At 51.4% G+C, this 13,880-nt stretch overlaps 1 protein-coding gene across 2 annotated transcripts in view; it reads left to right on the top strand.

The window, feature by feature from the left end:
* PKNOX2 (PBX/knotted 1 homeobox 2) overlaps positions 1-13,880 on the top strand; it is a 257,472-nt gene that overhangs the window by 190,267 nt on the left and 53,325 nt on the right. For both annotated transcript variants that reach the window (XM_081239903.1, XM_081239902.1), the window contains one exon: positions 5,442-5,581. In XM_081239903.1, the coding sequence (XP_081096029.1) occupies positions 5,442-5,581 (140 nt within the window). The remainder of the gene's footprint in view (positions 1-5,441; positions 5,582-13,880) is intronic.

Genomic DNA, 13,880 nt, shown 5'->3' with positions numbered 1-13,880 from the left:
GCAGTGTGATTTAGTCAGAAAGCCCTTGGTTCCGGTCTCAACCTCGGCAGAAACTGTCTGTGGTCTCCAGCAATTTCTCTGCTGCAGTGGCTTCTGTTTTCTTATGTGTAAAATGGGAGTGCCCCCAACCCGTTGCATGGGATCCCTGTTGGACGTGAACCCCCAGGGAGAGACTTCATTAGCTTGTTGAAACACAACGTGCCACTCTCCTGTACAGCTGGGAAAGGGCAATCCTTAGCAGGAAGGAAAGCATCCGTGGGGCGTTCCAGTGTCAGCGAGGGCGACTAGGTAGGCAGGTGAGCACCTTGTAAACCACACCACACAGCATCCCCTGCTCATATTCATGGCCAGACTAGACTGTCGGAGAGGCTGGATCTCTCAGCCCCTGCGGGGCATCAGAAACTTTCATCTCAAGGTGTCACAAACTGAGAATCTGGACAGGGCCCTTTTGCTCCCAGCTGAATGCAGGGCTGGTTCCAGCTGGATGATAGAGAAGAGCCCAGTAGTTAGAGCACCTATGGGAGGCAGGAGGACGGCAAGGACCCTGTGTAGGTTCTGGACCCAGCACCGCAGCTCCCAGCAGGCAGGCCCTCCCGGGGAATGCTGCCACCCTTCCCCACCCGCTAGTCATCATCCTGTTCTCTTAATCAAGCCTCACAGCCTGCCTGGGTAGGATGTCCAGTGCCGTCCTTGGAGGAAGGCTCCGGGTCTGGGACCAGCTGTGGGCACACCAAGTGGCCTCATAGAGTGTAGTTTCTTCGTGTGCCAGATCGAGGAGAATAGGAGAAAGTTACTTGGAGAGAAACTCTGACACTAGTGGTGTGCTGATAAATGTTTAACAACCAGCTCTCTGGTTGGGGGTTAGAAAGAGGACTTGATTTGCAGCATTTGACAGTTTCTGTGGTGTAATTACTCCCACTATGGTCAGCTTCAAGCTATCGATATCATATCAACCGGCTTGCAAAATGCCTGAAAATTTCTCAGTTGGCCTTCCTAGGCCAGAGCAAGGGATCTCTGCCCTCCGTCTGTCCAGCCTCTCCCCCCGCTTCTATTCTTTAGGCCTAGAACCTTCCCCCAAAACCTCACCACCCGACACCCTCATCCCCCTGCTCCCGGGCCCTGGGACAGCTGCGGGCCTCTCCGAGCTCCAGTTCTTGAGAAATGGGTGTCTCTGGCTAGAAGAAGAAATCTATTTGAAGATAAACATTCTCCAAACCTGGAGGAAATGCAGAGTTTGCTGAATTGGCCCCCAGGAGCTAAATAAATTTCAATCATCGTCCTCCTCAGGCCAGCTCTGCTCACTTCTCCCCTGTCCCTGCTCTCTGAGCCCCAATAACAGCCTCTCAGTTGGGACCTCTTGGGATGCTGACAAGTGACCGCTTTTTTTTTTTTTTAACATCTTTATTGGAGTATAACTGCTTCACAATGGTGTGTTAGTTTCTGCTTTAGAACAAAGTGAACCAGTTATACATATACATATGTTCCCATATCTCTTCCCTCTTGTGTCTTCCTCCCTCCCACCCTCCCTATCCCTCCCCTCTAGGTGGTCACAAAGCACCGAGCTGATCTCCCTGTGCTATGCGGCTGCTTCCCACTAACTATCTATTTTACGTTTGGTAGTGTATATATGTCCATGCCACTCTCTCACTTTGTCACAGCATACCCTTCCCCCTCCCCATATCCTCAAGTCCATTCTCTAGTAGGTCTGTGTCTTTATTCTCATCTTACCCCTAGGTTCTTCATGACCTTTTTGTTTGTTTGTTTCTTAGATTCCATATATATGTGTTAGCATATGGTATTTGTCTTTCTCTTTCTGACTTACTTCACTCTGTATGACAGACTTTACACTTTCCTCTGGGCCCCAGCCAGGCTTTTGGCCACACCTTCCCCCAAAGTCCTGCCTAGAAAGGGGAGGTGAGAGGAAAAGGAGCCCCTCCCCTCAGTCCTCCCACTCCTAGAAGCTCATCTGCATAGAAACCCCTTGTGGATTCCTTCAAGGACACAAGGAAATTCACCCTTAGTGGACTGATCAGAGCAGAGCACACCAGCCTACCCTGTATTTTACCCTTAAACGAGCCATGCATGTAGCTGTGCATTGCTTTATGAAAGATGCACGTGCTGGAAATCTCGTATTGAAGAACTACAACCACCCCTCCATATGGGGAGTTTCCAGAGCACTTTTACACACCGTACGTCATCTAATCTGAGCCCCACACCAACCCTGGGGGTGGGCAGTGGTCATGAAAGTACCCTCACGGCGTCTGAGCCTGTCACTGTTAGAAGGGACTTCAGATGTCACCTACGCCAGCCCACCCAGCTAGAGAGCGTCCATCGCCTCCGCGGGAGTCTCTGCTTGGCCCCTGCACCAGTGAAAACTCACCACTTCCGGGAGGCAGCCCATCTCAGCCTTGGAGAACTCAGAGGCTTGGAAATTGACTATTTGGGTTGAGCCCAAATCTGTCTCCGCATTTTACAGATTTAATGCATCGGTTGTAGTTTGACGCTTTAGGGCATACAGAACAGAACTGACACAATCTAATCCCTCATTCATATATTCAAAGGGGGCTCTCACGTCCCTCCATCTCCCTCCCATCCCCCAGATCTTCCTTAACATTGCAGATTCCTGCAAATATTCCTCAGAATCCCTTGAGCAGCCTGGGCCACTCTCCTCTGAGTGTACTTACCTGCACCTGTCTCAGCTTAGTAGGTGGGGCTGGAAGCTCTGTGTGAGCTGCGCCTCTGCTGATGGGTCCTCACACAGCATCAGTTCGGGGGTTTCGTTTGTTTGTTTGTTTGACAGACACAGTACACCGTGGACATACTGAGCCTTCCATCAACTAAAACGTGCTGCTAAACGAAGTCTCTCCTCTTCTACACTTATATTATCGATTTTTTTTTTTGGCCGAAGTGTTGGAAGTGTTAAATTCCAACTTATTAGACAAGAATTAATCTTATTAGACTTAGCACGCTGCCAAAATCTGTGAAGATCGTTTGGATCGCGGTTTCATGTCACCCATAAGTTTGTTGAGCGTTGCTTCAGACATCCTCTAAATCACTGATAAAAAATATTGAAGAAGAGAGTTGAGGAGAAGGCAGGTGGCATCTCCTAGAAGCCCTCCTCCCTCTTACATCTCTCCTTTAATTGTCTTCCTTTGGGTGTAGCTTCCTAATCCACACAGTTGTCCACCAGACCACGTCGCTCCATGTTTTCCACGAGGATATCATGGGAGGTACCTTGCTGAGGTCCTTTACACCATGTAAATGAAACTGTCTACCATTTTCCTGATCTTCCAGTTCAGTAGTCGTGTTAAACCCAGAACTGGGCTCCATCATAGCAGGCATTCATCCTCGTCACCCCAGTGCCTAGGACATGGTGGCGACTTGAGAAGTATTGGGAAAAATAATCAGTTGCATTGGTGAATGAAAGAAACTAGCCCAGGTCAATGTGAAGATGAGAAGTATACTTAGTTTGTCTGATTGCACCTTATTTCTGTATTTTGAAAATTAGAACAGCATTTGTTTCTACTTTCTTCCTTATAGCACCTCTTTAGTACTCATGAATCCTAAAAGGACAGCAGTTAGCTTACTGCTGAAAAGGAGGAACTTAGGGAAGTTGAGGGATTTGCTCAAAGTCAAAAAGCTATTAACAGGAGACAGTAAGAGTCAAGCATGGTACCTTCCTGGCCTCCAGGTACCATGATGCTCTGTCTAGCACTGAGTTTGGGAAAGTTCCCCCAGCTCAGCTAACAGTGACAAGGATATTTCTTCCTAACAAAAAATGATGGGGATACAGTATATTTCTTTTATAGTCTCAATTTTATTTACCATCCATCACTCGTTAATTCATTCATTTAACAAATATTTGTTGAGCATTGACTAGTGCCAGGCTATTCTAGACCCTAGGAACACAACTGTTAACCAGCCCTCTTTGAGCTTACATTTGAGTTGGAGGTGGGAGAGAAAATAACTTAGCAAGTAGATATATAGTATCTGGTCATGATAAGGGCTATGAAATATATAGTCATAATAAGGGCTGTGAAATAAGGCAGAGTAAGGGGATAGCAGGGGCAGAGGGACTCTATTTCACTGTGAAGATGTGGCCCGTGAACAGAGATCTAATGAAGAAAATGAGACAGCAAGTGTTTTGTGCTGGTATTCGTGGAAGGACAGTACTCTTCCTTCCAGAAAGCAGGGACCTAGATCATATGATAAACTTTCCAGCTGTAAAATATACGATTCTTTCAAGGTGTGTTCACTTGTTTATTCCCTCATTCATTTTCTAAGCAAACACTAAGCATCCAGTCTGTGTCAGTTGGGTGCCGGGGATGAAGGTGTGAACAATGTATTAGCTCGGGAGGTAGACAAGGGTGTCAAGTCCAAGAACACAGTGGGTGAGACCTGTCAGGCTGTGTGGGCCGGTTGGAGGAAAGCAATAGTTGAGGCATGTCACCCCACGTGACATTTCAGGGATCCATTTAAGGAAAATAAAATGTAAAAGCATTAAGTTCTGTTACGATGGTTACCCAAAATTTAAAAGCCATTTAACCATTTCTTTAAATGAAACCTTATACGGAAAGTCCAATGTAGAATATATTTTTCAAAGGGGCTCTGATGGGCACAAACTCGGGGCCCCCGGGGCACCTTCAAAAACATGTAACATAGGAGGAGAACTACTACCCTAAATATTTGTTACGGCTAAGAACAGAAATCTGTTCATTGTCCACTACAGCCTGCTTATCTTCAAGGGCCCAGGTAAACCAAATTTGCAAAACACTCAATTGTCAGTCAAAACCATTAAAAGTTACCTCTGGCTTGTGTTAAATGGGATAAACCTCTGCCCAGTTGAGAACTGACTCAGCTGTTTTTTTCCTGTTCTCCAAAGTCATCAAATCAAACCTAACACTGCCCAGTACAGCCCAAGGGACTCATAAGCACAATTTAAAGGGTTCATCATTCTGTTTTTTTCTGCTTCTGGCCAGAGGCCACCACCTTAATTTGCATTAAGAACCATCACTTTTATTTTATTTTTTTACATCTTTACTGGAGTATAATTGCTTTACAATGTTGCGTTAGTTTCTGCTGTACAACAAAGTGAACCAGCTGAATGTATACATACATCCCCATATCCCCTCCCTCTCGAGCCTCCCTCCCACCCTCCCCATCTAGGCCCCTAGCCCCTCTAGGTCGCTTTTAAAGTGAGCTCACTTCCGCACCACCTGATTTTGGATGGTCCTAAATCGTTCCCCAGAATTTTCTCATTTGAGGAAACACCAGCTTTCTTCCCACTGCAGCATATGTACAAATGGACGCTCATTATACCCTCACATTTCTCTCATACACGTTCTCTTATCACCCCACAGGATGAGGTGGACCTCACAGTTCCAGCCGGGGAACCAGCGGTCCTGGCCCTACTAACCCACGCCTCCTCTCTGTCTCTGCAGATGACGGCGACCGCTCAGGCCCCCTCTAAGGCCCAGGCTGTCCACATCTCCGCACCCTCGGCTGCTGCCAGCACACCTGTACCCAGCGCCCCCATCGACCCCCAGGCCCAGCTGGAGGCTGACAAGCGAGCTGTGTACAGGTAGGAGACACTTCAGCCGGGCCACGTGCAGGAGCCCCCAGGCGGCCTCAGGCCCAGCTCAGCCATGAGAGATGTGAGTGCAGGCCAGCAGGTGGGCTCATGGAAGCCAGTAGCCAGGGCCAGGCCCCTTCTCTATGAAGTCACTCCAGAGAGCCCTCAGCTGGCCATGCAGGGGTTGGCTCCCACTTCCTGGAATTGTCCAGGGAGGGAGATGAGGCCTGGGCTGTGTCTTCCAGGAGGGCCTCTTCCTCAGCCCAGCTGGGGAGATGAGGCCTGACGAGCATCAGAGCCCGCCACTCAGCAAACGGGCAGCTGCCTCAGGACTGTCCTGGCCCACGTGTCCCGTCGTCGCCCTCATTCCAGCCCTCGCCGTCCAGGGCTCTGTTGTGAGCAAAGCTTTAGTACGCCTGGAAACCACCGGGAGCGCTCGTCAGAACACATGTACCCGGCCTCCGTGCTCCGAAATGCTAAATCAGTAGGTCAAGCTGTAGGAGGAGGGTATGAATGTTTAACAAGCATTCCAGGCGACTCTAATGCAGCTGGTGCTTGGACCACACTGTGATTCATGGTAGTCTTTGGGTTTTAGCAATAGAGGTTGTACACGACTGTGTAGGTTCTGGCTCCCTCCCCGAGATGGGCAGTTTGCTGAGAGCAGGTGGCTTGTCTCGTTGTACTCTGCGTCAGCCCCTTGTACCCAGGGCTGGGCCCTGAATGTAGCAGAGGGTGGGAAGGGCTCAGGGAAATTCCGGTCTGTCTTGTGTACGTTGTTGGGGTGAAGAAACGGTCCTCTGAGGGCAGACCTGAGCGAGGTCCCAGCAGGGGTTTCGGTCATCCTTAATCCATGGGGAGCCCACATCACTAAGAAAAGATGCCCAAGTCAAGGCTCAGTCTTGAGGTTGGACCCTTGCTCACGTTCACTCGTGTGACCACATACATTCGCGTGCATCAGCAGCGGGGCCGACCCCTGGCTGAGCGTGCGCTGCAGCGGGCGCTGACTCCTGTCACACGTGGACTGGCCCACCCAGCCCCGCCCATGACAGTGGCTTTATGGCAGTGGTGGTAATTATTGCCGTCACGATCATTATCACTGGCATTATTTTTAGTTACTCAGATGAGCTGAATGCCTCTAATGCCAACAGTTGAGAGTCCAAAGCAGTGGGCCCCGGTCCCTAGATCCCGACACAAGGTCCTTCCCAGGCCTGGATAACACAGCTCCCGGGCCCCAGCCTGCCCGGCGCACAGGCCAAGCCCAGCTCCTGTGGGTAGAGACCTCTGCCTTGGGCCCCAAAGAATGCCAGGATCTGGTCACAGGACCTGTCAGAGACCCTGAGGAGGACCCCAGCTCCCCTGCCCCAAGCACGGGACCTACACTCCTGTCCTTCCTTCACACTTGCCTTGAGCCCTTGCTATTACTACGTGGAGGCATTGCGCTGGGCTCGGGGGGAAAGAGGTAAATCATAAAGGTTACGCATGGGCTCTTCCCTGCCTCTCGAGGAACGGAGACATAATGCAAACAAGAAACCAACACAGAGTGGTCAGAGCTTTGCCAGAGGAGGCTTCACGGGGGAGGCAGTCGAGTTTGATCTTCAAGGCTGAGTCAGAGAGCTCAGCAGGAGGAGACATGGGTGGGGGCAGGAGCTTCCGGCAGAGGAGAGCCTGGTGTGTTCCCAGGACGGCCAGTGGCCAGAGCAGCTGGGCGTGGGAAGATGAGGCTGCACAGGGCCTGGAGCCTCCCCTTGTGCCTGGTGGGGGAACAGAAGCGGGGAGCGAGAGTGGCCTGGCCTCTGAAAACTGCCCCGTGGTCTGATGACTTTGGGTACAGTCATCACACCCCCTTTAAATCCCTGCTGCTCCAAGTGCGGTCCATGGGCCAGAAGCATCGCGTCACCTGGGAGCTCATTGGAGACGCAGAATCTCAGGCCCCACTCGACCTGAGGATGCCTGATCTGCACTTTGACAAGAGCCCAGGTGATTCATATTCGCACTGGAGACGGATCCCAGACACCTTCTCGGCCCCCCGGGGGCAGGGACCTGTAGTGAGCACAGATCTTAGTCTAGAAAGACCCCAAAGTAGTGGCCTAACATGAAGTTTCTGGAAACCTAGGCTTGAGCCCTACCTCCTCCTTGTACTCGTCTCTCTGAGCGTTGGTTTCAGGACACAACCTAATCAGCGGTTCGGCAAGAATTACGAGACAGCCCATGTCAGCACCTGGCTCCATGTCTGGCACAAAGCAGACCGTTCCCTTGTTCCCACCACAGGGCCCCACGTGCTCCATAGCCCTTCGCAAGATCCCAGGCTCAGACCCCACCCAGGCCCAGCCAGGAGGTGGGCCGCCTCCCCAAGGGCGCTGTCCACCATGATGTCACCTGAAGTACAAAGGCCCAGATCTTCCCTCCACCGACATGCCTCTCACCTCCACACCTGAGATTCACCCTCCCCCACGGGGCTGTCAATGGCATTTGAGCAAATTATCTCTGCAGCTGTCTGACCATGAAGAAGAAATCCCAGGCTGGAAGCCACCAACAGTCCAGCCAAACAAGGCTGCCCGGCATCTCAGGACCACGGAGCAGAGGGACATCAGCACCCGTGCCCAGTTCTTTCTTCTGCAGCCCTGCTTGCCCCAGGGCCCCCAGGGTGTCTCCCATGACCACCGCTCTCCCATTAACGCCAGCTGCCCTCTCCACCGCCCTTGCGGGCTGAGGGGAGGCACTCCACCTCCCATAGGGTCGGGTCATTCTGATTAAATTTGCCCGCCTGGAGGCGGCCTGGCTGCTCAAAGCACATCAGGCAGTTGGCATTTCACGTCCATAAATGTAAGCAGCCCCTCTCCACGGAGATTAGTGCCCCGTGCTGACTTTTGGGTGTCCCCGCCGAGGCCCCTCCCTGAACTACTTCGAAGAAGAACAAAGGTGGGGGAGGCCCCTCCCTGGCCAGGCCCGCAGGTTGGCAGCGGGCAGTGTGACAAGAGGGAGGGAGCCTCGCGGTGCCCCGAGGTTTTATTTGTGTAGGAGGATGTGTTGATGAAATGTATTGGTTCCTTCTGATGTGGAAACTCTGCGTGGGGGGTGGGGGGAGGGGGGACGGGCGGCATAGTCAGTCTTTAATTGGATCATACCAGAGCATCATCTGGGCTAATCAGCAAGGCAGCCGGGGAGCTCCCGCTCAGATTAATGATTGCAGTCTAATCCCAGCAGACGCCATGATTGGATGCGCATCGTGGGTAATTGTGTTTGTGGCCCAGGGGCAGTGCTGAGAGGGGTCTGCCGAGGGGAGGCCCTGTGGAGCGGGGACCGCAGGCTTGGACCCAGCTCAGATCCTCCTTCCCCAGGTGCACCTCACCCCTGGGGTTTTCCCCCCAAGAAGTTAAAATTTAGCTTGGACCACACCTCCCCACCTCTCCACCGGTGTGCTGTGGGCTGGACGGTGTTAGGTGGCCGGGAGCTTGGAGGTTAGGTTACCAGCAGCACAGAGACGGGGCCAAGAGGGTGAGGTTGATCCGGCTTGCACTACCCCTCCTCCCCTCCGGTCTCCGTCGTTCCCCTTTGAAGTGAGTGGGTTCCCATGGAAACCGTGATGTCCTGGGGAGCAGAACAGTGGCAGGAGCTGGGCCTGGCCAGGTGCAGTGGGGGAGGAGGGGGCTCTGCTGAGACGGCTCCGCGCATGCTGGGTTCCGCCCATGCTGGGTTCCGCCCCTGAGGCTGAAATACTGTCTGGGGACCCAGGAAATGGCCCGCCGGGCGCTGCAGAAGTTACCTGTTGGTGACAGGAAGTGCTGGCCTGGAGGCAGGATCAGCTAGAGAAGGGTGGGGACAGCTGTGCTTTGCTTCTCCAGGAAAAATGCCAGAGAATTGAGCTGCGAATCAGGTGCGGAGGGTGAGGTGACGCACGACCCTGTGTCTCTCCTTTGTGGCGTTAACTCACAATTGAACGGACTGTGTTAATATTAGTTCTGTTTCCACCGCTAGACCGTTACCTCCATGAAGTCAGGGTCTACGCGTTTTCATTGATTTATCCCCAGCGCCTTACACAGTACCTGAGACCCAGCAGCTTGGATGAGCATGTACTAAATCAGGGCCTGTTGAGCGGATTCCTTAAAGAGGCGAGGCAGGACCCGTCCATATTCCATGGTTCCAGGCTGGTGTGCTGGCTAACTGGCTCTGGGGGGAGAGGGGAGGGGAGAGCCCTCATGTAGCATCTGTCGATGTCCGTGGTGTAACTGCATCCACCATGGCCCGTTTCAAGCTACCCGTGTGCTGCTGAACAGAGGTGGGAAGAGGTGCACACGGTTGGCTCTCTCCAGCCTCAAGCACAAACCCCTGCAGGTAGCCGAGTTACAGGTGCCCAGTTTTACCAGCACTTTTATAACCGACTTTGTGGAATGCTTTAATTCATAGCATTAGCCACAATTCTACACTCCTTGGCCCTCACTGACCTGTCTGGCCCACTCCCCGGTTCTAAATTTGAAATGTTCCCGCTTAACGAATTAACGCTTAGAACCTGGCCCAGAATAAGTGCTATGTAAGTGTTTGCAATTGTGATTTCTCACCCGAACCCCAAGGCAGTGAATTTTCTCCTTCCTAGATTCTACCCAGCGCCGTCCAACTCTTAACATCTGCTTGAGCAAAGCCCCGAGGCCTCCACGTTCTCCAGGTAGATTCCAAGGCTTTCCTGTTTCATCCATTAATGAGTTCCTTCCCAGCAGCTCCAGACACACCACATCAAACCAGTCTTTAGTTTCTCAGCTGTCAGAGTCTCGGCCTTTCTGTGTAGTGTTTATAATTCTTCCTGTCAGTCTCATCTCTCTGTAAACCGCACTCAGAGCTTCTGCCCATGTGGGACACAGCTCTAGACAGTTCAAGCTGAAGTCCACTTCTAGTTCAAGGAAAGCGGTACACATTGCTAATGCCTTGTTTATAATACGTTTGCCCCTGTTGCATTCAGACTGGATCCCTCTAGAATCCGCACTTGTTTAGGGAAAGATCAGAACGGGGCAGTGGGCAATGTTCAGATCGCTCCCTTGAGACTATCCCTCTAAAGGTCACTGAAGTTCGGGCTCAGTCCTAATGGTCCAATAGCTAGAGGGACAAAGGCCATAGAGCAGCTGTACTGAGCTGTGGGACAAGGTCTAAAAATAGATGTGGTGATAACCAGCTTGGTCACCTTGGGAAAGTTAGTCCCTCTGAATCTGTTTTCTCAACTGTAAAAAAGGAAATAGTCATAGCTAGACTGAAATGAGATGATATATGATAATATCTAACACACAGATCAGTGTTTGCTGCCTGGGGTGGGATGGGATGGGGGTGTTTTAAACAAAGGGGCCAGCATGGTCCCCGTGGCCTTTTCAGCATGTGAGGCATCTGGTGCATTCAGGGAGGTGAAGTTGAGGCTGCAGAATAGGGCCTGTGGACCTCGATCGCCTGGGTTTCCATTCTGGCTCCACCACTGGGCACTAAACCTTTCCGGGCCTCTGTTTCCTCGTCTGTAAAATAGGACTGAAAATAGTGCCATCTCTTCATTAGGTTGGTCATGAGGATTAAATGAGATAATACCATGAAGTGCTGGATAAAGAATCTGACATGTGGAGAGGACTCTGCAGCCATTAGCTGCTATGAGATGTTTGGGGGAATGGAATCGGGGGTTGGTCGGGCTAGAAGGTAAATGCTGAGGGGCGATCCAGCAAGAGGCAACACAGGAAAGGGCTCCCAGCTGAGTGGTCCTGCACTGCGGTTCAATTAAACATTTACTGAGCTCTGCTACGCGTAAGCATCGTGTCAAGTTCCAAGAGGGGTTCTGAATTAAAAAGAATCAGTCCAGGGAGTGGCCAGAAGATAGGCATAGGAAGTAGCTATAATATAAAACTGGCATATCTTACGGGCTCAAAAAACTATATGTGGGATTGACTGCAAGGCCTCTGGCCCACAGCGCAGTGTAGGAGGTAGCACTGCTTTTGCCAAGGGAGGTGAAGCCCAAGGGAAATGATAGCCAAGCGGCCTCTCCTGGGGCCGGGCTGGTGAATGGGGAGGCGGGAGCCCCCTGGGCTTGGGGCTGGGCAGAAGGGGCTGGCTGCTGTGTGACTGTCCTCTTTAGCAGATGCCTGGCCAGGACCCTGAGAACTGGCACTTCCCTAATGAGTTGTCTTTGAGGGAACTCTTCCACCTTGTGACCCAGGGGTGTTCTGTCTCCAGGGAGCTGACCCCGGGGCTTAACCCTGTGCCTTCCCTGGCATAGAGCTTGGTCATTCCTGGGACGTGCTGGGTGAGGTGGCCTGAGAAGGGTGTGGGAGAAGTTTAGCCATTCCAAGCAGAAGAGTCAGGACCATGCTTCTGGACTAGGTGCTGGGAGCAGATGTTCCAGGCTGCATTCTGAGCTGGGTTTTATGGGCTGGGGCTCCAGCAGACACTCCTTGCGTTTGGAAGCAGTTGGATTGACTGACATCTGAGAAAACATAACTGTAGCTGTTGACTGCAGTCAGGGGAGCAGTCAGGGGAGCGATCCTGCTGGAGCCGTAATCTGAAAGTCAAACCGTGCTCAGTTCTCCCCGGCACCAGGCAAAGCCTGTTCCCTGCCTTTCCTGCCGGCATCTCGAAGGCCCCCGCCCCGGACCCAGCCTCTGCACATGCCGCTGGCAGGCCCAGAGGCTGCGGCTGCCTGGCCCAGAGAGCAGGCGTGTTCAGAGACAGCGGGTCCTGATGCTTCCACAGCTCACCACCTGGCCGAGGCGGAGCTGAGAAGTCCAGGTACCCCGCCAAGACAAGGCACATGGATAAGAGATCCAGGAGCCTGGAATCCCAATGACTTTTATCCTCACGAGGTTACGTTAGGATTAAAGGAGATAACCAGTGCTAACAGCTGACAGTGCTTGGCACAGACAAGGCTGACAATGAATGGTGGCCACAGCTGTGAGGAGTTACTGCGACAAGTACTAGACTGGATCGGTCCCCCTTACTAGAGGGAAGACACCAGCAATTGGGCCTCCCGCTGGTGCGAATGGGAGGGGGGGCGTCCGGTGGGAGGGGCGGGGAGCCAGCAAGCTGGGCCTTTGAGGGCTCACATGGCCCATGGCTTCTCCCCAGGGCTGGACTAAGCCAGTCTAGCCCTTCTAAGCCCCACTCTCTGATTTTCCCAAGCACTGGACCATTTTGTGGTCAAGTGGAAAGAACATAAGACTAAGACTTCAGCCCAGGTTCTGATTCTACCACTGAGCTACTCATGTAACCTCTTTAGATAAGCTTTCCCACAGGGTAGGCATAAGATGAGAAAATGAAAGATCTATAAAAACGTCAAAGCCTTCTCCAACACAGAGAAGTATTATTATGAGAGAAAGTTCTTTTGGAAACCTGTTTGGTGAGGTAGAGACTGTCTTGTACTGCACGGGTCCTGATGCTCAAAGGGCACACGTGGCAGCTCAGTTCTGTGACCCCAGGACACATAGGACTCAAGGCCAGTAGAGAAAAAAAGGGGGAGGAGGATGAGGTGATTCTAATAATGGTTCAAAAACAGTACTTGGGAAAGGGGGAAGAACACAAAATTTGGAGTTTGGATACCCAGGTTTAAATCTCAACTCAGTCACTTATTAGCCTGATGTAATTATTTAACCACATGGCCCCTCAGTTCGCTAATCAGTAAAATGGGAATAATAAAAATATTGGGTGTTTCAATGCAATAAGCACATGAAATGTAAGTTACAAAGTGCCACCAAATGTGTGTGGGTGTGTCACTGTCATTTTGCCATGACAAAATGGATGGAGCTCCCCTTCCCACACCAAACCTTCCTCCCATGCTTTCTTGTTGGGGACTGGCTGGCTCTCTAGTGACTTGGATAGAAACTGCCTCTCACTAGCTACCTAACTGCAGGAAAGATACTTCTATTTTCTCTTCCTGAGTTACCTCCCCTTAAAATGAAGAGGCTGATCATGAAAAAGACAGGAGATAAGTGATTGTAAAGACGTGGAGAAGAGGGAACTCTTGTGCACTGCTGTTGGGATTGTATATTGATGCAGCCACTGTAGAATACAGTATGGAGGATCCTTAAAAAATTAAAAATAGAACTATCCTATGATCCAGCAGTCCCACTTTGGGGATCCAAAGGAAATGAAAACACTAACTCGAAAAGATATCTGCACCCCCATGTTCATAGCAGAATTATTTATAATAGCCAAGGCACAGAAACAACCTAAATGTCCACTGATGGATGAATGGATAAAGAAGTTGTGGCATATATATACAGTGTGATATTATTCAGACATTAAAAAAAAACAAACAAGGAAATCCTGCCATTTCTGACAACATGGAGGGACC

This window comes from Mesoplodon bidens (assembly GCF_964165515.1).
Source record: "Mesoplodon bidens genome assembly, chromosome: 7".
Classification (NCBI taxonomy): domain Eukaryota; kingdom Metazoa; phylum Chordata; class Mammalia; order Artiodactyla; family Ziphiidae; genus Mesoplodon; species Mesoplodon bidens.
The sequence above is the reverse complement of the archived record's forward strand: the minus strand, read 5'-3'. Positions and strand labels throughout refer to the sequence as shown.